Source organism: Ciconia boyciana, chromosome 2, assembly GCF_034638445.1.
Source record: "Ciconia boyciana chromosome 2, ASM3463844v1, whole genome shotgun sequence".
Classification (NCBI taxonomy): domain Eukaryota; kingdom Metazoa; phylum Chordata; class Aves; order Ciconiiformes; family Ciconiidae; genus Ciconia; species Ciconia boyciana.
This window is the reverse complement of record NC_132935.1, coordinates 157,219,790-157,244,126: the sequence shown is the minus strand read 5'-3', so window position 1 is coordinate 157,244,126 and position 24,337 is coordinate 157,219,790. Positions and strand designations below refer to the sequence as shown.

The following is a 24,337-nucleotide window of genomic DNA, read 5'->3' as shown; positions in this document are numbered from 1 at the left end:
ACGCGCAGTTCCTTATCTGCTGTTGTTCTCCACTGTTTTAGGTTGGCAAATCATATCTTGAATCCAATTTGTGAGTTTGTACTCAAGGAATCAATAAATGGGAAAGAGTAAAGCGACATGCTTGGGAAAGCTAATTGCTTAACTTGTGCTGTTGCAATCAACCTGGTGTTCAGTATTCAACCTGACACGTATTTCTTATAGGCTGCCTGATAATACTTAGCAAACTTCAGACAAAATAGCTGTCCCCAGTCTTTTCTCTGTTGCATTCAAGCATTTTTATTTGTTTATTCTCTCCCTTTACTTTCTATCACAGGATAAAGAAGGCATCCTTCTGGCAGCAAAGTCAGTAAGTGAAATACAAAGGAAGTGGAACTGTAAAAACAAGCACGTGGTAGAGAGAAAGTTTCCCTTCAAAGAGCTAATGATCTATTAAACAAGAGATGAGGCCTCAAAACAAAAGGCAGAGAAATTAAAACTGGCATAGAGAATGAGGGTCCATAAGCTCAGACTCCCAGAGCGATGACCTATGGCTTTGGCCACTGCGCTCCATAATCAGAAACTCTGATCTATTGCAAATAGAGGTAAATTCCTCATTCCATCAGCAGGACGAATTGGCCAGCTTTCCCAGGAGGTGCTCTGTTTAGCGCAGTCATTCTTTTCATCTGGTTTATCTTGTAACTTGGCACAATGCTGTGCTCCTTGTCTAACTGAAAAGGCCTAGGAAAAAAACCAACCCACTAACATACATTACTACACAGCACCAGCTTGATATGGAGACCGTGTTCTCCATGGTCTTTCCCAGCTTTATCCCTCAGTGTGATCTAACGGCTGCATGTTCCACCCATCAATGCATCTGATTGTCCAGGGAAAAGGGAACAAGCCCACCTCTCTGCTTCTGTGGAACAAAGTGACATCCTACCTGAGCTGGCATGCTGCTCCGATGGGATCCCTCCAGCACAACAAACCAGCGGGAGACCGGAGAGTCGGTGGTCAGCACACAGCCCAGCCAGAGGGATGAGCCTGTGCTCCGAGACTGCTCCTTTTAAATGCATGGCAATGTGGGAGGGAGCAACCTATTCTCAAGAGGGAGAACTGGGTGACAGAAGAGGTGAAGAAGATAACTATTAACTGCTGATAGGTGGGCAGTGTGACTGGATACATGTGCTCAAGGGTTAAATAATAATGCCCAGAAAAATAGAAGCAAACACTGCTAATTACAGATTGCTCATACTGTTGACCCCTTTTTCAGTGTTCTTGAACCGTTTATTCCCTACCTTTTTGATGATGTGGCACGTAATACCTTTTTTGTTTGGGGAGGCAATTTTTTATTTAGTCAGAAGCTAGGTTGGCACATACAAAGAGAGACTGGCCAGTTTTAGTCTGGTTTTTATTGGCTCTGGGATAAGAAAAGTCTCTTCTGAACTTTTACTGAAGTATTTTCTGTAGAACATACTTTCTCCCCTTCTTGCACAAACACACGCGTACTTAGAACAAGTGGTGACTTTCCTCTGTAACAAGCTGCCCTCTCCTAGCAATTTACCTTGGGGAAGACAGTATGTATGATCCTTCTAGGCTCAGATGAGCTCCACAAGCAAATCAGCCTTTCTTTCCTGAAGCAAGAAAGCAATTGTTGTGTGATGAACAAGGTCAGCCATTTCCTGGTGCACATATGGAGCCATGCTGCGGTATCTTGTGTTTCTCTACAGTGAATAGAAGAGCACTTCTCTGAGTGTGCATCCTTGTTTGGCATGGAGCATAATCCTGACTGGCCCTTCCCCTTACACCTCATGAACCCCATGAAGGGATGCCCCATTCCCTACTTGGGCCACATACAGTGTCCTTGAAAGCTCTGAGCACTAACTGAGACATTTGAAAGACGCTGCATACTCCTAGTCCTCCCACAGACTTTTGCAGCTTTTAGCAGGAGAATAAGTTTGCTCCTTTTTGTTCAGCTCTTTTTTAAAAAACAAAAACCTATTCAACAAATTACAGTTACATTCTTCCTCGATGTGGAGGGGTTGTTAAAATCTTTTTCCTATATGAGTTTAACATGCCTCAGTGGCTTCCTTTATTCAGTATTAGCTGCATTTGCTCCATAGGCATGTCAAACATTCAACATACTGTAAGCAAAGTGATACCTCCTCACGGATCAGGGATCTGGGTGTTAGCTCTGCACGGATCACGAAACAGGGCGCTCCTCCCATGGTAAGCATCAGCTACATTAAAAATTTCCACATTATGAAACTGTTCCTCACACCCCTTGCATAAAATGCCTCAGCACACAAAAGAAAAACAGCGTCTTCTTTTCTACTTAAATCGGGTATTGCAGATGTGTGTCAAGTAGTTCTCTTGCATCTAATTTACCATGCAGGCCTGTTTCTTTTTAAGATAAGAAATTAGACTTGGGGTAGATAGGAGTTGTGTATTGCTACAATCAAAATAGCAAAAGTCTATTTCTACCTATGTTTCAAAACAAATATATTACTTCTGTTGGTTTTGCTCAAGTCGTCAGTTTCCCACTAATTAGAGAAAGCCGTGATACCCGATCACCAGCTGTTTAAGAAACACAAGTATGGAAAAACAAGCTGTTGCCTAATTTTTGCTATACAGATGCACAATTATCTAACAGAGTCCCTACCATCCTCTGCAGCCTGGTTTTCCAGTTCTGAAGTAATGGTACTTCCATCCCTCCTTTCAGGGGACTAAACCCTGGAAGAATAAAACTGCTGGGAGACATACCTAGATGTGATCTGAATTCATTCATTTCATCTGTTTGTTCCTTTTGCCTCATGTAATTCCTCTCCCCCGAGCTGTTTTTGTCTTTTTTTTTAATTTATTTAGCTTTTGGAAACAATCTTTCTTCCTTTGCTTTAGTAGCCAATTTCTGGTAACATGCTGATATGACTGGGAGCAGGATGGGCCTGAGGACTCCGAGAAGGTTTAGCATCCTTGCCTTTTACGGGATAGTCCACAAACACAACTGACTCGCTCGCAGAATAGCAGATTATTAAGATCAGGAAGGTTGATGCTCTGCACTAATGAGTTGAAAATGCCAAATGATTTTTAATAAGAGGTTATTTATGTACATATAATACATATTTATGCCTTATTTATATTGCAGTAGAGGATCAGCCCTGAAGTCAGACATTTAACAAATAAGTCAAACCACAAATAAGTCTCTGTGTCAGGGAAGCCAGCATCTGGGGTGGCACTAAGGAAACCAGCTGGAGGAACAGGCAGAGAGCTGCCTTGCAGGAGGCAAGAGGAGCAAGGGCAGTTATTGCTCCATCAACACATAGTGCAACAGAAGAATCCTTAACGGCTTCTGAGTTATTACAGGGAGGCAACTGATACTATGGGAAAACAGCACCAGCAAACCAGCACTATCAAAGGTGAATTTTGGCTGAAAATTCTAGATAAGTATAGCAATAGTATGCTAAGTAATTATACAGAGGGAAGGTTGGCAATTGCTGCCTTACAGGAAACTACTAGTTGAAAGCATGAAAGTCTCTTATGAGTTTAATCAGACCTCTGTTGTAGCTACCATGGAAACGAAGGATATACTGAGAATTCATTTCCTAATACGTGGCCTGTAAATACTCTGAGTAAAGATAATTTGGTAGCTACATCTATTGGAAATGCAATCAGGACGTACTAAGTAGGGTGAGACACGGTAAATGTGGTATCATCAGAACAGATTACAGTTAGGTTTTGTCTTTTGATTGTCCTGGGCTGACAGCACTGACTTATTTTCAGGCAGATACAGGGCAAGTGATTTCATAAAAATTGCTGTGTTCATCCAACACAGATCAGTCCTTGGAAAATCATCTCACCCCTGGGAATGTGAAAGTAAGTGAGTCCATATAATAACGGATCTTTGCTGTGGGTGATGCTATAATGAAGCAGTCTCAGAATATTTTCACAATCTCTCTGGGTATTAAGATAGGAAAGCATATAGCCCCAACAGTGTGACACCTAATTTCCAGCTGCAAGCAGGTGTGCTATTAATTCTGAAATATGGCATTCACAACAAACACAGTGAATACTCGACTGAATGCAAGAACATCTGCTCTAAGACGACACTCATTTTTGCAAGGGCTGTGGAGGTTACTAACAGAAATAAACTGTTGCTTTCATTTCAAAAAACAATTTAAGTGTGTAAGTTTCAGTCTTTGGCATGTGTAAACTATACATCCTGGGCCTCTGGTTTTACTGGGAACTGGGGATACATGGATATGCAGGGGAAAGTTCTGCTGACTTTTCATGAATTCAGGGCCAAATTTTGTCGACCTGCACAATTTTTGACAATGAAAAGTCAGCATTTTAGAAAACATCTGCACTCCCATGAACGTGCCACCAAAAAAGGCCTGGCTCTTCTAGGATGCTGCAGCCAACAAACTCCACTGGTGCAGGAAACTGCGCTCCGTGCACTCTGCAAAGGGCTGGGCTGTGCCATCATTCAGCCACTGCTGAGTACCTCCTGGGCATCTTCTGTCCACCTCCTGGTGCTCACGTGAAGAAGCTAGAAGCTTTGTATGTTCTCATGTAGTCAGAAAGCTAAACTCTAAAGAAGAAAAGCATGGCTGTCATCTCCCAGTTTGGATGGCCGTGGCGATAATCCATAATTCTGGTGGAAGGAAGGTAAAAGCTGAACATGCAGTTGGGAAAGCTGTATGGGCAGGCTGTGAAACACAGAGGTTATGTGATGGAAACAGAGGACACCAGAACAGAAGACTGAACTCTTTATGACTGCACTGCTAGTTTTGCTGAAAGGCATACTTTTTGCTTTACTTTGGATTCTTCAGCTATTATAATAAAGTTGTTTTTAAAATGTTTTTCTCTAAACTCTAAGATTTAAAACTATATTAACTCTACTCATATGTGAAATAAAAAAACAACATGCAGGCCTCCCACTAATAATTTCCATCCCTCTATTTATTTATTATCTCATTTGTAATGCAATCTGGATGTCAGCTTCACACAGTGACTTCATCTCAGGCCCCTTTATTATGTGATCTGAAGTAAATCGACTTTCTATTTGTTTCTCTCTGGAGATCCTTGAGTAATTTTCCTCAAGAGTTCTGCAATTATCCTTACAAATTTTTCTGCTGGGTCAAAAGCAAAGATGTGGTCATATAAATTACATCTTTGCAGAAGTTTTTCTTCAACCTCTTTTTTGTCCTGATTGAGTTGTAGCTTGAAATTAAGTTTGTAAGTAAGCTAAATCAATTAAGGAGATTAATTAATTTCTGAATAAGTGTGTCTACAGCCAGGTTAATTAGTTCAGATTAATGTTTCCAAGTATCCCTCACTCACCTGAAGGGTTAATAAATTCTTTGTTTATTGATGAGCCACATTAATATATATATGCAGTCCCATCTTGATACATAGTACATTCATCATATTTTTCGTTCTCCTTGTTCTTTGGAGTAATGTTAGATGATAAGGGTTCATTAAAAATGATTCCTCAAATCTTCCCCATTCCACCCTTTCCCCTACCATTCACTGTAACTCTTATATTCTCGCAGTGTAATTCTTTTTTGTCAGTTCTGGCAAGATTGCAGAATGAGGTCTTGAATGTCCTTTCAAAAATGCAAAATATAAGCTACCCATATATTTTAAAATCACTATGAGGTAAGCTGTAAACATGCAAAATGTCAGCAACCTTTGCTACGGTTCATACACACGCTTACCTCATGGTAAATGAGAACAAATACATGGTAAAGGCACGTATCGAAGCTGCTAGAGCAGAGCAGCTCGGCTACCTAGGGTCTGGTGCCAACTACTCCTCTAGGATTTGGGTCTACAGTGAACGTTCTTTCATTGCTAGCTCCCTTATTTCTAATGCCCCTCAAACCTAGCCTGGGATGATTTGTTTGGAAGTTTAATGATTTCATGCCCATTATAAGCTGCTCAGTCTTTTCCCTATTGAACCACAGTGTGGGAAAGGTGGCTCAGGAATTTGAGCCAGGAGAGTTGTAGTTAGGATGCGTCTGTTTTGGCAGTATCTCCAAAAATCTCCTGTATTAAGATGTCTTTTAAAAGAAGTGCTGAGTGCGCTTGGAAAATGAGCTGTTTTCTGCAGTGGAGGGATCTCTGGGGCAGGGGTTGGCAGCCCTCCAAGAATGGTGTACCAGACTGATTTTTTTCTTTCTCATCTTCAGAAGTTAACACGTGGGAAAAAAATCAGTAAGAGTGAGTGGGAGAAGGGAGGTACTCCCTTCTGAGAGTCCAGGTACCACAGCCACCTTACCAGCAGTACCCTTCCTCCATGCTACCAGTTGAGAGATGCTGATTCCACATATGGTATTTCTCAAAATACTCCATTTCTCAGCTCCCAGCTCTATGCTCATCCACTGCTGTGCCTTTCAAAATCTGTCCACATAGTTCATGTAGCACATGTGCTCTCATCTGCTGGTCTTTCCTCTGGGACACCGTGAACCCTTAGAGATAGAGGCAGTGCAATTTCACTTATGCTGCTACTTCCCACATCATTTCTGACATCTGGAAAACTCAGTTTTTAGAGCTCACTGGTCTCATTTTTCTTAAGCATTACACTTGCTCCAGGCAGTGCAGAACACTGGCCATCGTCAAGGCCTCTTAGAGACCACATGAGAAACAAGGGACTTGATAAACTTGACCCAACCCATCTGTCATATCCTCATCTCATCAGAGGAGAATTCTACAGCAGAAATCACAGAGCCAAGAGCTGCTATCTCATTCCTAACACATGCATGTGCATTTGAACATATTACACCGCATTCCCTATCACTAAATATTGATTTTTTTAGTTTTTATTTTTTATTGGTGCATACTTTTTGTGTACTTACATCATCCTTTTTTTTTTTTTTTTTTTTACTGACAGACAGGAGCTGTGGAAATGGTAAAAGCCAGGTTCTGGCACGAGGAGGTGCTCTGGTTTTCAGCAATGGGATGGAGAACTGAAGCTTTTTGTTATGGCATAATCTAAAGGCCACAGGGGTGTCCCTTTGGAAAAATGAAGTTGGTAAGGACCTAACGTTCCATTTCTCCATGTGTTGAACACCCAGTTGAGGAGGATAACATACTTGTTCTCTGGAGAGGAGTTAAAACAGTTGCTGAAGGTCTCTGAAGGAGAGTTTTTCTCTGAACCCTGCAGGCCATGACTGGCTGAGAAATGCGGATCCGAGGGAGATTCACTGTGATCAAGAAAACAGTTTCTGATCACGAGGCTCTGCCCAGTTTACCCATGGGGTATTTTGTTAGGAACTGCCACCGGCGCAGATGCTGTTGTACTGCGCTGCAGCCTTTACGTGGCAGCAGAGCCCAGCCCTGCTTCAGGCCACCAGAACAGCCAGCACAGGCAAGGGGCCAAACTCTAGTAGCAGTATTACTTCAGGGCTACACTGTGGAGAGGTTACACATCACCATTTTAAGCACCAAATCAGTATGAGCGTTCTTCCAAAAGCAAGACAGCCTTTATGATGGTATTTGAAATAATGGTGGCAGAAGCTTCACAGAATCACAGAATCGTACAGGTTGGAAAAGACCTTTAAGATCATCGAGTCCAACCGTAAACCTAACACGACCAAGACCACCACTACCCCATGTCCCTAAGCACCTCATCCAAACGTCTTTTAAATACCTCCAGGGATGGCGACTCAACCACTTCCCTGGGCAGCCTGTTCCAATGCTTGACAACCCTTTCAGTGAAGTAAAATTTCCTAATATCCAGTCTAAACCTCCCCTGGCGCAACTTGAGGCCATTTCCTCTCATCCTATCACTTGTTACCTGGGAGAAGAGACCGACCCCCACCTCTCTACAACCTCCTTTCAGGTAGTTGTAGAGAGCAATAAGGTCTCCCCTCAGCCTCCTTTTCTCCAGCCTAAACAACCCCAGTTCCCCCAGCTGCTCCTCATAACACTTGTGCTCTAGGACTTATGAAGACTTATGCTTCAGGGTCCTTCTACGAGGGGTTTCAACGTTAGCAAGAGCAGAATGTAGCCAATGCTAACCAGGGAGCAAACAGGTCCCTAGTGACTGTATGGAAGACATGTAGGGCCAACATCCTCTGAAAATCTCAGTATTGGACTGAGTTTGTTCATTTAGACAGCATGACAAGACTGTGAAAGCTAAGCCATTCAGGTTACCTACTTGTTTACTCCACCGCATAATTCCTATCTCCTTATCTCAACACACCACACCAAATCCACGTATTTGCAGCTTCCAAAAGTACCTGAGAAACCTAATTTCTAAACTGCGCTAAGGAAACAAAGCTGTATGTCCAACTGCAGTTACACCTACATGAGCATTATTAACGTCGTACTTAAGTCTTTGCCTGATTTTGCAGTCACATCACTTGAACCAGATCAGGCCAGATGCTGACATCTATTCTGCATGCAGAGGCAGAAGTGAAGTGCAAGCCAGTTTTCCTTTGACTGGGTTTTCTTGCCTGAAAAGCCACTGGCCAGAAAAGGCTCTTGGCAAAAGTTACTGATCCAGCCTACAGCAACATTTGGCTTCAGTGTCATCTTGAGCCCCCAGATAATGTTATAGTACATGCACCGGCTCAGGAACAGCAGAGCAGCTGCTAGAAAAACATTGCCGCAATCTACATTTGGCAAACCTTTCCAAATACTGTTTCTAAGTGAGTAAATACTAAGAGAATTTTTATATTCAGTAGTAAACAAATCAAAAATGCTTTTGAATTAGTATCAGCTAAACTGGCTGCCACATTTGTATAAAGTAAATAATATAGCTTAACCCTGCACTGATTCAGTTACTACACTTACAGCATTATCTATTTCTTTATAGACATCTGAAAAATGATCAAAGAAGCTGACATTTTGAAATATAATGATTTCAGGATCCCTTCCTGTATAAAAAGAAGCAGCCAGGAAATTTTAAGCCTTTTTGGTTTGAAAGAATTAGACTAAATTCCCAATGTAAGCTGAATTCTAAAATCAAATTATCTTAAAACACAAAATGTACCAGGAACATTTAGGAAAAAAAATACCTTCCATAAACTCAGAGTCAATTTTATTTAGAATACAAAAATCACAGAAACTAGGTTTTCAAAATTATAGTGCTGAAAAATTCTGTTACAACATTAATGAAATAATAATAATAAGAAAGACTGAAGTGAGAAAATAGGTAGGGATTTAAAATGTCACAGTCTGACATTTTCCATAATAAAAGAGCGTAAGTTGAAGGTGATATTAGTGGCAGCAATGATTTTGAGTCTCCAAAGAGAGTTCATTAAACAATCTTCACTGACATCTAAATTTATGTGAAAAGCAAAGGCATGGAAGGAGAGTTGGATGACTTTCAGGATGTTAGACTTCCAATTAGGAAAGCCTTACCAAGAAGAGACAGAAAAGGACTTTGATCAGAGTTGGAGCAGAGGATTTGTTTGCAGATGTTAATTGAAATAAATTGTGCAAAAAAACTAAGGAAGGGAAATGTTTTCCTAGAAGTGAATTACTTATTGGTTAAAGACTGCAAATTCATTTTGTTTTGGGTCTTTTCCAAGAAGATGTGCCAAATATGATAACAAGCACTGAAACTGGGTAACAGCTAGGATCTAATAATCGCAATGTGATCAGAACAGAGATGCTGAAGTATTAAGCACAGCAAAACAACAAGCAAAACAAAGGCTTCTACCTGAAACAAATCTGAATCTGAAGACAAGATAACCAGACAGAAATCTGACTTGCAAGTTTGTAACCTGCAGTAATAGAGAGTATGAGTCTTGGGACCAAGAAAGAAATAGACTTCTGATCTCACAGGGGCCATGTATAGAAGGGGAGATCATAATTCAGGATAGGAACACTGCACTGCATCTTAGCAAAGCTCCTCTGAAACTAAATCTAAAGAAGATGATCTGATAACTTTTCAAAATTGAAATGGAAGTTTACATTTCCCTTCGTTGACATTTGCTACATACAGTCTTCTTTTGAGTGAGTGAAGATGCGGTAGCTGTTCAAACCAATTTGTTGGAGAGCTCGGTGACTTGTGGAGGAGTCATGCTATACAGCAATCAAGGTAGGAATTCAAAGCCCTGCCATAAGCACCCAAAATACTGTCAAGCTTTCCAGTTTTAACACCAAGGACATTTTCAGAGCAACAAAAGAGATCCGGATTTACACCATAGTCCTGACTCTCCTAAGATGAGACTCCTGCATTAACAACAAGCAACCCTTTGTGCTCAATTCCTTACTCTTCCTCTCAGCAACACAGTTTGTGTCTTTATTATTTATATATGTCCTTATAACGCTTCGCCCCATTCCTAAGGCAGGACCTTACGTACCATTTCACTGAACAAATGCCTTCCTTTTAAGGCAGCAGGCAGCAACTGAAACCAAGAAGCAGCAACACCAACTCAGAGCACTCCTGGGGTACCAGGAGAGGCACACAGGGAAGACGTGCATGATGTCTCCTTCCACCCATCCCCAAACTGACTCAACATCTTAGTTTACAAATGGCAAGCATAGCTCAAGCAGATGACTTTCAACACACAAATACACAAGTTTTTAACAGAACTGCTCTGGAGAGTCATAGCTGGGAGGTTTGAGGACCATGGGTTGCACATCCACAAACTAGACAATTTCAGGAATAGCATTTTTACCTGTTTAAAAACACTGGGTAGAAATCAGATTATTTTTAGTGTAATGTGGGAGAAGCTGCTAGGAGCTTATATATCAAGGAATTATAATGCAGATCCCACAATCACTATTCAGCGAAAAACTGGCAGCATCTACAGTGTGAACCTAAGGTTTCTGAGGGGAGAGGGGAGTTTTTCAAATTTATCAGAATGGTCTGGACATACATGAACTTTCTCTGCCAACATTTATGGTTTCACCTTCCTTTAAATGGGACTGGCAAGCTCTTTGACTAATGGAATGAACCAGAGATGTGTTACAAAAGGTTTAATAAGGAGTTCTCTATAATTTTCCAGTTGTGTCAGCACAATGCATCTGACTGTGTCCAGCAAGATGCACCTCTCAAACACAATCCAGAACTTCCACAGTTGGCTCCTCTGCGCTCTCCACAAACACCAGTCCCTGGCTCCTGACTCCCAGCTCGCAAGGGTTTGTCTGCCACAACGGCTGATGGGTGCTGCTGCCTATAGCTCCCTTATTCTGCAGCTGCAAGAGAGGCAGCAGCAGACAAACCAGGCCGTGGCCTCTGGCTGTCGTCTGAGAAGGGTGCTTATGCTGCAGCAGTGCCTGTCACAGTTGAAACAGCAGCTGAGCACACTTACCCTTCATCCAGTTAAGGTGTAGTACGTGCAGTTTACGCCTTCAAAGGTAAGAGTAAAGAAGTTTCAGAGCTCACTTCTCCTTCAGTTATAAGCCAATCACTTCCTTCACTTTGTGTTATATCTGGAGCAGCATCATGAAGAGATTTGCATCCCATTCATTTGGAAATGAGATTTTACCCTTTTGTTCAGCTCTGAAATTAATTTTATCTTCCCTTTATCAGTGCTTCTATTTAGGGCATAATGATGTTCCCAACTTGCTATATTTCAAATTAAATATTTTTTCTTATGGTATTCACCAAACTAGAATCAGTACAGTAGAATCCAGCTGTGCCACAGAACCACTGACTGGTGGAGGTCAGCAGGAACCTCTGGAGATCATCCAGTCCAACTCCCTGCTCAAAGCAGGGTCACCGACAGCAGATTGCTTGGGGCCATGTCCAGTGGGGTTTTGAATAGCTCCAAGGATGGAGACACCACAACCTCTCTGGGCAACCTGTGCCAGTGCTTAACCACTTTTAGAGTAAAAAAAATTTTTCTTATGTTTAAATGGAATTTTTAATATTTCAGTTTGTGCCTACTGCCTCTTGACCTGTCACTGAGCACCACTGAGAAGAGTCTGGCTTCGTCTTCTTTACTTCCCTCATCAAGTACTTACACACATGGATAAGATCCCCCTGAGCCTTCTCTTCTCCAGGCTAAACAAGCCCAGCTCTTGCAGCCTCTCCTCATATATCAGAGGCTCCGTTCCTTAATCAACTTTGTGGTCTTTTGTTGGACTCACTCCAGTACCTCCATCTCTCTCTTGTACTGGAGAGCCCAGCACTGGATTCAGCACTCCAGATGTGCCTCACCAGTGCTGAGCAGAGGGGAAGGATCACCTCCCTCGACCTGCTGGCAGCATTCCTCCTAGTGCAGCCCAGGAGGCTGTTGGCCTTCTTTGCCATAAGAGCACCTTGCTGGCTCATGTTTACCTTGTTGACCACCAGGACTTTGCTGCCAAGCTGCTTTCCAGCCAGTGGGCCCCCAGCCTGTCTGAGTGCGTGGGGTTATTCCTCCCCAGGTGCAGGACTTGGCATTTCCCTTTGTCAGACTTCACTAGATTCCTGTTTGACCACTCCTCCAACCTGTCCAGATCCCTCTGAATGGCGGTACACCTATCTTGGGCATCAACCACTCCTCCCAATTTGGTATCTGCAAATGTGTGAAGGGTGCACTCTATTTCACCAGCAAGGTCACTAATGAAGCTATTGAGCAGTACTGGAGCCAGTATTTACTCCTAGAGTACACCGTTAGAGACTGGTGTCCAGCTGGACTTTTTGCTGCTGATCATAACCCGCTGAGCACAACACTTCAGCCAATTTTCAGTCCACCTCACTGTCTACTCATCTTATCCATATCTCACCAGTTTGTCAATGAGGATGTTATGAGAGACAAAAGCCTTACTAAAGCTGTCAAAAGCCTTACTAAAGTCAAGGCATACAACATTCACTGCTCTTCCCTCAACCTCCAAGGCAGTCATCTCATTGTAGAAGGCTATTAGGTTGGTCAAGCATGGATTGACCAACCTAATAAGGGGACTTCATAAATCCACGCTGACTACTCCCAATCACCTCCTTGTCCTTCATATATTTAAAAGCAGTTTCCAGGATTATTTGCTCCACCACCTTCTCAGAGATCAAGGTGAGGCTGACTGGCCTGTAGTTTCCCAGATCCTACTTCTTGCCATTCTTGAAGACAGGAATCAATCTTGCTTTCTTCCAGTCCTCAGGAACCTCCCTTGATTGCCACAACCTTTCAAAGAATTGAGACTGGCCTCACAATGACGTCGGCCAATGATGCATCCCATCATGTCCCATGGACTTGTACATGCTCAGTTTGTTCGAATGTTCCCTATCCTCATCCTCCTTCATGGAGGGTAGGTTTTCATTGCTCAAGACTTTTCCACTGGTCTCAGGGGCCTTAGATTCCTGAAGGCAAGTCTCACCAGTAAAGACCAAGGCAAAGAAGACATTAAGTATGTTGGCCTTTTCCATGCCCTTCATCACCCAGTGCCCTGCCCCATTCAGCAGTGGGCCTGCATTTTCCTTAGTCTTCCTTTTGCTGCCAATGTGCCTGTTGCCTTTCCTGTTGCCTGTCACATTTGTTGCCAGATGCAATTCCAAAAGTACTTTGGCTTTGTAACTCCAGCCTTGCATGCTTGGGCGGTGTCTCTGTATTCGTACAACGAATATTTCCCATGTATAGCTACTACATGAGTTTACAACAAAATTCTTTTTTAAAAAAGCAAAGAACAGAACCAGCCATTTCAAATTTTCATTCCAATTCTGTGGTCTTCAGTTCTACTTACCCGATCTATAGCGCTCATCCCGTGACCCTGAGGACCTGCGACGGTGGTATCGAGAGGAAGAGGACGGAGTAACAGGAGTTCGACGTTCTTGTGGTAATGCCTGGTCCACCCCTGCATTAATAATAATAAAAAAAAAAACAAACAAGTTCATTTTGATTGAATTCCAGAAGTTAATAGGGAGGAGGAGTTCAGCCTACGCTATAAGTAGAAAATGAACATTCAGTAGCTAAACCATGTCATGCCAATTGGTTACACAGTTCTTGCCTCTGGTCAGCTTTTCTGGTATGGTTATTTTCCTGGTTCTCTCTAAGGCAACCTTTTTCCAGGATCATAGACTACATAAGAAGAGCATACAGACAGTAGGCTTGGTGGTGGGTTTTTTTTGCCCAAAGAGGTGACCTTTCATAAAGTAGTATTCAGGAAGTATTTTAATGTGCTAATAAAAGGTGGACACCATTGCAATGGATCTTGAAGTTTTCCTGCAAATTGCTTATAAACAGTTCCTAAGAAGACTTAGCCAGTGCGTATTATCTAAAACCTCATGCGGTTGGGTGGTATCAGCTGGTGACAACACAATACTAACCTATGGAAACTAGATACCCTGTGAGAAGGGAACTAAATTAGTATCTATAGGCATTTTCAGCTACCAAGGGCCAGAACGTAAACAATAACTGCAACAAACCAGGCTGAAAATAGTAATCTGTTCCAGCAAAACAATAAAAATAACTTAGCTTTATAATATACACCTGCAGCACCTCAGTATGCCGGGCCTAAACATCCAGTATTTAAGACTCAAACCTTGTCTTCATCCCTTTCCCATAGTGAATTTGCTTTTTTTAAAAAATAGGTATTTTCTTGAAGACTCCTTCAATGACAGTAGTGGTATAACAGCAGCATTGTATACAACACTTCTAGAAACTAATGTTCCTTGACAACTTCCAGAGAAGAGTGAAGTGAATTACTTAAGCAGGAAAATTTGAACAAACAACGGTAAATGAAAGCAAACCTGCATCTGTAATAGTGGCATAATATGCTACCCTGCTCTCTTCCAGAGAAGAACCTGAGCAGACAGGCCCAGTAAGAGATGCATTCAGCTTAGAGCTAATAAAGCACAGAGCGTTAGGCACCGTGATGCACAGGGGCAAAAAAACAGGAGCACCTAAAGAAACAAAATTAATTCTTTCCTATTATTTTTTGCCTTTAAAAAGTAGTTACACACTATGTGTAACTGTAGGGACAGAAGTAAAACTGGCCTCTTGCACTTAGGGTTGACGGTAAGAAAAATCTGTTAAAATTACTTAATTAAATGATTACTAATTGAGTATTCAAATGGATGACTAATAAACTGAAATTGAACTCAACAAAACAATGTTTGGAAATACGTTCATATTTTTCGATTAAAACACAATGTAAAAACTCTCCACTACTATTTCTGAACTATTCAATGCCTGCTTATTGGAGAGAGATAAGAGTTTACTTTTGCAGAAACAAGAATTTTTATGTAGAATACAGACCAACCGAAAATGCTATGTTGACTTCAATCAGTCTCAATTATGTTTCAATGGACTCTTTAAAAAGCATCTTTTTAAAAAATCTGGCATTGTACACTTATTTCTTTGTGAAAACAAACTGAACTCAAAATACAGCTTCTCTCTTAAATCTCTGGAATATCAGCAATGTCAAGCCTGCTTTGATTTTGTGGAGAAGTGGCTGGTTGGCTAAAAAACATACTGGGAGTAAAATCTCATAGGTGCATAAAAGACAGAGTGAATCCATAAATTTTCTTCTACTCAGATTGTGATTAATAATTCATACTCTTAAATCAAATAAATCATTTAAATGCTCTTTCTCCACCCTATAGTACTGTGTAATTTCACTTGCCCTCAAGCCTTTATATTATTTAAGGCAGGTAAACCTAACTTCTGAATCACTGAAATAATCAGAAGAAATATTTTCACCTCATTTGTATATTTAGATTTTTTCTTTCTTTATTGGGTTACCCTGAGAACCAGCAATATAAAGTTAACAATAAAATTAATTTTGATGCAAAATTTTCAGAAAAGTATGTTTCCATCTGTACGAGATGCAAACCACCATTATTCATCTCAGTCCTTATCCATATGGTCAGGAATGAGACACTTTCTGGAAACCACATACATTTACAAAAATCCTAAAAAAACACACCCAAAAAATGTGCACCTAAAACTGCTGCTGTGTCACAGAGGTTTTGTGAAGAAAGCAGTGCCATAACATCTCATGGCAAATGACTTCTGTAGGGCAACGGCGTGTGGAGAAGAACAAACAAAAATAATGTAGGTGTTGCTACTGAACAACAAAGTCATGGAAAAGGTGATTAAATGCATCCTTCCAACAGCGACACCACATGTGATAGGCTGAGGGGAAATCAAATTGTGAGGAAAAGCATCAGGTACAAAGAGGTGTGCAGCTGCTGTAGGAGGTCTACCCTTCAGGTAGACCTGAAAGCTGTTGGACAAAATGCATTCAAGCCCGTGGTTTCCTTCTCCTGGCCATTTGGCTATGAGACACCTCAGGTGTCTCAGTCTCTTCTTCTGCAGGTGTGGGCAGTGCACAAAGCTCTTTTTCAAGGTGTAAAAAAGACAGTGTATGTAAGGTAACCTCAAACACTGACCCTGACATTGCAGAAGACAGCAGGATGCCCAACTGGCCAGGCAGCACTGCTGCCCACGGCACTCCCTGACAGTGCAGAGGGCTCTTCCCTCCTCCGGTTCACTATGGAGATTATACTGTTACTTGTTCTTACTACAGACATAGAAATCTCTCACCTAATCTTAAAACTGAGACACTTTAACTAGTTTACCTCCCTCCTACTTCGTACATGTGTGTTTGTTCTTTTAAGTAAGTCTGTACTGACACAATGGGTAATATGGAGTTTCTTCTTACAGTTAGGAAAGAGACAGCCCCAACATCCTACTCTAGTAGTCATTTAAGGCCATAGCAAACTAAATGAAAATATCAAAATATCTTCTGCTTTTATGAGGTCTGGGGATCATTTGATGGCTTTACTTCCCACCTTCCCATAAATATAAAAACAGCGAATAAACCTCTACCCAAGTACAGAACAGGATGTGTGAACTTGGCTTGCTGATAGCACCAATTTACGTGAGGAAGTTAATTCTGCACTAAAATACAGAGAAGCTCTCCATCAGCCATCTGCAGGGAGACCTCTCTTCGTACTAAGCTTCTTTAACATCGGAAAACACAAAGCATCGCCCCACTTTGGAGAGACAGCAAGAAACCCCTTCCTTACTGAAGGGGTTGGAGCAGGAATTAGCCAGCACTGCCTGGACTCACACCTTCCCTTCCCGTGCGCCCGTTCCCTCACACAGCACCAACGACGGTGTGAGACAAAGTACACAATAGCGAGAACCTACACGGTGCCACTCCTGAGCGATGGGTAGGAGTAAAAGCCATACAGAATAATGAATACCATGAAATCAGTGAAGTGTTGCCATAAATAGCGAAGCGGTGTTAACAGCAGAATTGTTCACCTCCATGAAGGCTCCAGCAATATAGTGCAGTAACAAGCATCTTTTTTTTTCACTTCTACTTCTGAACATAACTAAACCCCTAAAATTGATAGCTTTTGCAGCCAGCACACAGGGTCCGTGACTTAAGTGCTAATGCTTGTTCAAGTGCAGCTTCGCCCAGATGCATTTGTGAAGCAGTGGAAGCGGTGGCGTAATGGGCTTTGAGAATTCATTCTTGGATCAATTCATAAATTTAAGGAGGCGGCAGAGCAATGAATGGCTTTTATGAAAGAAAGGACAGTGTCACACCAGTGTCCTGTGCGCAGGCACAATCACAGTCACTGTCAAACTGGCCTCATTCTTAATAACGCCATAGTCCGCCCAGTCTTGCAGCTAAAGCAGGGCTTTAAAAGGTAAGCATAATTAGCACTAATGACTGACTCGTTATAAGTCATGAAGAATTTCAGCAAAATATATATGCCTGGAACACCGTTATTTTCTATAAAAGGCTGAGAAATCAGTGCTTTATGCTCATCACATTACACATAAGCATTACCAGGTGCACTGGAGCAAACAGCCACGTTCTTAATACAAGCATTAGTTCGTTTATCTAATGCCGCTAATGTGGGATTCAGCTTGCAGATTAAGACACCTATATTTAGGTGTCTACAAGAAGGTGCTTAAGCTAAACTCCATTATGAAAAACAGAGACCTAGGCCAGGACTCAGGAGTCTAAACAGAGGTGTCTAATGTCTTTTCAGATGTTGTGGACTATGATACCTGGCTTGACCAGAATGGCATGCGTCCCCTCTAAGCCCTGCTTTATATGTCCTTGCTCTGCGCAGATGTCTCTGATACCGTAGGAGATCCTGAACACTATTAGACACCTATCTTCAGGCAACTCCATGAGCCCAGGGAAGCCTTGAGAGCTATGCAGGTGGTCAGTGGAGGTATCTGCTTTGGAATAAGCTGAAAAGCTCTCTGGGTTTCATCAACTGAATTAACTGTGTCTCCTCCCGTAAGAATGGGAGCTTAAATACCAGGTTCATAGGCAGACAACTTAATGCAGACATATCAATCTACAAATCCTAATCTGCAAGCTGGATCCTGCCTTGACTGTATTTAGCTAAAAATGCAAGAGCTTCAGTAAAGCTATTTAAGCAATACCACTGCAGGCTGGATAGTTTTATTTTTAAATGCATGGAAGGCACAAAACTGTCAGCTGGAAGCAGGCTTCACCTCCTTCCTTCCTTTCTTTTTGCCTTCACCTCTTTGTTCCTCCCTTTATTTATTACTTCTTTTTGTAGGTAAATTGCAGTGCTATGTGCTGATAATGTGGCCATAGCTGCACTGCCCTCTCCAACAGAGGACAATCGTTTCCTTAATGACAGCTGACAAGTTGCTTTGATGTAGCTCTTATTCCTATGTCTGTGTCAAATTTTTGAATCTAAAAATATTTAAAAGCTGAAATGTCTAAGTGACAAGAAATAGAAGGCATTAGACACAGGCTACACTGATTGTTCTAAAACTAACTTACAGTGTGTGACCGCAGGAGAGAGAGCTGTAGGATAAACCCAGCAACTCCAGGGCTCGTGAGAAGGCAGGCAAACAGTGTTTGCAGTGCAGTTTTAAGAAACAGTATTTACATTCAGTTCAAAGTATTTCCTGAGCTTCTGCGCAATGGCTGGTGGCTCAGCTTTAAAAGCAAAGCCAGGTGATGAATACACCATGTATTCTGTAAACAGGTTAAATGTCACACCGCTCCCATGGAACTTGTTACTTAGCGTGGCATTTCACTCTTCCCATCAAATGAACATCTAAGTAATGAATTCACTGGATAAGCCAAAGGAGATTTAAAATGCGATACTCCCAACCAAAGACATCCAGGAAAGTGGAGCCACTTTCTGATAGATAAATATGAAGAAAATGGAATTTCTGATTAGATATGTTTAATTAACAATCTTTCCTTCACAGGTGAGCTTTCACACTCAATCCTGCACTTGGTTCTGATTTCAAACAATGCACATACTTCAAACTGATCTTCTTTCCTTACTACAATCTTGATCTTGCCTTCCAGCATTTCCTTGCAAGCTTTAGCTTTCCGTTCAAGCTTAGCATGGCTATCGTGGGCTTCTTTTTTCTCTCCATTATCTCAGAGATGGCAGACATCCCATTACAGCTCCAATTCACATGCGATGTTTGATTTCCCTTTTTCTCTAGATAGTCCCACAGCTTCAGTGTACCATTAGAAGATTCTTTTAGGACAGTATGTAGAAAAAGGCTACCTATCCACATAGTGAACACATTCACCAATGCGCTGGTCAGCTTACACTGCTGGCAGTTTAACATCCATCCTTCAGAAATTTGCTGCAGACAAATTCGGGCAGTATTGCGAATTCCAGCAGTTTCTGATTTTGACAGTGGCACCCAACTCTTCACATGCCTCCGCTGGCTCCATCTCCTCTGCTCCAGCACAGGCAAGCTTTGTTTCAAGGCCCTCAATGGTATCTCCCCTTTCTACCCCTCATTGCTCGCCTCTGATTGAGCCATCTTTTCTCACCCATTTGTCAGATTTTTAGACAAGCATCTTCATGTTTCCTCCTATCCTCTTATGTTTCCCAGATGGTCTCCATGAACAGCAACAGATATTTCATTGAAATTCTTCAAATTCTTTGAAAAACATCCTGACACTGATGCATACTAAAAATATCCTCCCCCAAAAAACCATCATGCTGACTGCTGAAACCGCTACCCACGTTACTAACTGATTCCATCATGTACTCATTTCTTCCCTTACACCCATTTTTTGGCCTTACTATTAGGGTGTAAAGTCTTTGAAGGAAGGGTTTTTTTGCTCTGTGTTTGAACAAGGTTTAATATTAAGAGGTCTTACTGCAGGACAGGAAACAGAGGTGCCATCATAAAACAAAGAATGCATAAAATGGTAACTGGACTCTCAGTCACCATGGCAAAAGGGAAGCAGTAACCATCACGCTTTAAGTGATGGCATCAAGGGGTAGTTCTCAGATGCTTTCAGAACCTTCCTTTTTAACCAAACTAGGCTCTGCAAGGCATCCACCAATTCAAACCAAAACTCTTTTTTAAAAACAAGACTTACTAAGCATTCATCTATGTGAGATAGTTTCTCATCTGTTAAAGATCTGTCACACTGTTCAGAAATGTGTCCGTGAGTTCTGCAATGCATATGCCTTTCAATGAGATCCATGTTCTCAAGACACACCTATGCTTTGAAATGCCCCATCATGGTCATCCCTTGATAGGATCTTTAAGAATTAGGAAGGCAGATGTTATAGGAATACTCATTATTGTTAATAAAGTGAATACATGATGGGTTTTTTTCAATTCCAGAATCAGGCTTTGTTTAAACATTTCCTTGCAATCTTTGCAATCCAAATAATCTTGCAATCCAAATAATGTCTGTGGAAGAGAAAATGAAATTGTAATCGCCGAGTTTACTTTGAGTGCCCAAAGGGCTAGCAGCAGGAATAGTTGAAAGCAAATGTATGCACACATACATATAGAAAAGTATGCAAATGTATGCAGACATTACAGATATATATAAATATGTGTCAAGTTAATAACAGAGGCTATGAAGTTGGTTCCTGTAGTTCTACAGAAAATTGTTTCTTCATAAGGTAAAGGGGTCTTCCGTGCAAATGTATTATCTTCTCTGCACTGCGTAGCTTGAAATCTCCCCATGCTGGTGCTGTTGGGGCTCCAGCAGCAGCAGAGGCAGTGAGCTGTCTCCAGGCCTGTGAAAGGAGCAGCAGGTGCCTTTTAAACACCGCATCTCACAGGTTTATTAGCCGTAATAAATAAAGCACTGGTGACTGGTCTACATGGTTACGCTACAAACAGAGCTACACTGGTGGTACCAGTGATGGGAAATTACAGAAAGTAATCTAGTGTAGACACAGCACTTGATTAAGAGAGAATGAACCACCCATGTCTAAGCGTTAGAAGCAAAGCTTAATTGATAACAACATCGTCTCTGTTCTGTGAATGAATAATCAAATTTCCTGGCAAAAGACTGGAAGCAAATTGGGCAAAAACACAGCTTATGGGGGATGCAGGTAATTTAGTTATTTTTCTTCTAGGGAGGGTTTCTCTTAATAGCGTGCATGCAGCTGTCCACATGTTATCTTACCCAGAACTGACTGATCTAATCAAGATAATCTTCAGAAAGATATTCTGAAAGAAATGCCTGTTTAAGTGGTTATTCTTTCAGCTCTTGGCCGTCAGGACTCCTCTACAGAGGCAGTAAGAGAAAGGTCACAGCGCAAGAGAGACTGGGATATACGTGCAGATATAAAGGTCCGGATTCACTATTATTTTTAGATGTCTGACATACGGGCATGCTAAGAAAAGAAAAACTACTCTGCGCACAGAACATCTCCAGCTACAAACTGACATCCTGAGAAAGCGTTTTGAGGAAACAAAGCTGTACTTTTGTCTCCCTAAGTTAAAGCAGGTGGGGATTTAATGGGAAAGAAAAAGGGGGCTCCCCCTATCCCTTCTCCCATTAACACTGCCAAACGCAGCATATCCGTTCTGGATTTCTGGATGTTCGACAGCCCGGCTGGAACAGTACAAATGTCCTTTGCATATGTGCAGTCTGTGCAGCATCTGGACGTGTCAGACCTATGAGCATGCACTGCGGAGTCAACTTGCAGATGTGCAGCAGATCCAGCACGTCCCCCCTGTGTCAGACTCACTGCACGTTTGTTGTACAGCATAGTGACAATATACTCTCTGGGACTGTCCTGTCAAAAATAGGGAGCCTAAGAGTGAACTCCCACATCACCTGGTACAGTATCAACCACGCGGCTGCCCAGCTTCCCCTTTTGGATTAGGATTATACCCATTCCTGAAAAGTAACAGCTCTCCCTTTCCAAAATGACAGTATCCCAATGAGCACAACAAAAAGACCTCCGGTATATATCGAGATATATATACGTGTGTGTTTATATATGTATATAGCCAACCTTTCTACTGACTGCATTTAGCACCTACATGGTTTTATATCACTAATTCTGTTAAACCTGAAATTGCATTTAAATTTAATCATTCCTATTCTGCAAAAATCTTGGGCAGAGGAAGTTAATCATGTCAGACTGAGGGAACCTGACTTAGAGCAGCCCCACCTCAGAGGAGAAATACAAACACCACAGTCAGAATCCGGTATGGATCTCCTCTATAGTATTATGGCAAATTGGTTTGAAAATGAGCAGGGAAGGGTGTCTTAAAGGGATCTTTTTACAAGTATGTCTTCTCCTAACAGAACTGCAAACCCAATCTTCTCTCTAGCCGTCTCTCACACTGTGTCTGGACTGCCTTGTGGGAGCATGGTGCGATGAGTGCGATGTCCTCCGTGTGCCCACATGGCCGGCAAGAGAAAATCTGGTGTCTTGAGGGGCTGTGAATCCTCTGCAACCTTGCTGCAAACCCAGGGAGTAGGAGCAGACTGCCTGCCACCAGCCACAGGTGACCCCCAGAAGGCAGGATGGGTGTCTGCTGAAGGGCACAGCCATGCAGGCATGGCTGGGGTCATGCCTTGCCTGTCCACACTGCAGACATGTAGCCCTGCACAATGTTCATCCTCCGGTATGCCCTACCGGCCTGATGCCTGTTCCTAAAAGTCAGTCTGCTTCTGAATGGTTTGGACGTGAGGGGAGCTCAGGCAGAGATCTCTACTTGAAAACAGCACAGAATTAGGAGTGCTTAGATTTTTACAGCTTCCTCCGGATTCTGGTGGGCTTGGACCTGTCCAGAGCTCTGTAAAAAGGCAGTGCCAAAAAGGGAATCGGAAACACATGCCTTCCTGTGTTTTGCCAACTTATTATATGAACGCCCCTCCAAAGTATCCACGGTATGGAAGCTAGAGAGACGTTAACATGTTCAAATGTTACTAAGAAGGAGTATTCCTTCTCCCTTCCCATCACTTCACTCTTAGGCAGATAAAAGTCGGTAACGGCCTTCCAGATGTTGTCCTTTGGTTGTCCTGCCTTGTCACTGGCAGCTCCTAGTCTATCATATTGATGTAGGTGTCTACCAGAGGCTTCCAGATGAGGCACAGTTACAGACAGATATGGACTGGAAAAGATACATTCATTGTGCTCACCAAAACGAAAATAAAAGAGAGGCCGGTTTCCTGCCGTGCTGGCTGCTCTCTCTCTAGCGGCCGCTTCCCGGATGTCACAGACACCAATGTTGGCAGTGCGGAGCATTCTTCTGGCAGCTCCTTCACTGTGTTGCAGTCTACACCGTACCGCGGCAGCTCCATTCGCTGCTGTAACAAGTTGAAAAAAACTAATTAATTCACGTTTAGTTTTTTTACATTTGTTACAGCAACGAATGCAGCTGCTGCCCCCATGCAGTAGAGCACACACGCACACGCACGCACAGACACCACAGGACACTCACGGAGCCAACGCGGGTCAATGTTCCACTCTGCCAACATGGGCGTTAGTAATGTTAGCAAAGGTGCAGTGAGAGGACTGCATGTCCCAACAGAGGGGAACTGCCTTTGGATTTCCTTTAGTTTGTTGAACGCCGTCACAGAATGCAAATCCCTGCCCTTCCCCAATGCCTCCAATCCCAGCGAAAGAGCCATGTCCATTTCCATACTGTTTTAAAATATCTCTAAAACATCTATTCCCTTTTAATAGCAAGATCCAAGACTGCCAAAGCTTATAAATTCTTGCAGTTCCCCATCAAAACAAGATTACAACAAAAAACCAAATGACTGATTTGGTCCTGTATGTGGTTGTTCAGATACGAACAGAGGCTTACAACAGGCAGCATGTTTTGTTACCCTATTTCTTCTTGGAAAGGATTCATGTCCCCCTTCCTAGTGAGCAGGGACCTCAAGCCATTCAGATGAGTAAAGTCTTAGAAGGAGAATATCAAAAATTGAACTGTTTCAAGTTTTGTCCAAAAGCTAAGACAACAAAACAAACAAAAAGTACAAAGACAGCAAAGACCCAAGCACAAATAATATCAGTTTATGGAGGAAAATACTTTAATACAGTAGAAGCACTATCTTCCACTATAATAAAATAATTCATTTAGCCTTCAGCTAAACGATTGAGCTTGATGTACCTACAAGAAAACAGTAGACAATATTTCCATACTTTTCCTCTTCATCCTATTATAATCTTCCTTCACTCATCCATATGCCACATTCCCAGTGCAGGATTTTCTGGGAAGTGGTAGAG

The 24,337-nt window shown here is 42.1% G+C and overlaps 1 protein-coding gene across 5 annotated transcripts in view; it reads right to left on the bottom strand.

Moving 5' to 3' along the window:
* DIP2C (disco interacting protein 2 homolog C) overlaps positions 1–24,337 on the bottom strand; it is a 329,167-nt gene that overhangs the window by 123,926 nt on the left and 180,904 nt on the right. For 3 of the 5 annotated variants that reach the window (XM_072854678.1, XM_072854677.1, XM_072854679.1), the window contains exons 3-4: positions 23,242–23,409; positions 13,591–13,701 (exon numbers count right to left, since the gene is read on the bottom strand). In XM_072854678.1, coding sequence (XP_072710779.1) covers positions 13,591–13,701; positions 23,242–23,409 — 279 coding nt within the window. The remainder of the gene's footprint in view (positions 1–13,590; positions 13,702–23,241; positions 23,410–24,337) is intronic. The other 2 variants (XM_072854680.1, XM_072854681.1) reach the window with 1 other exon arrangement.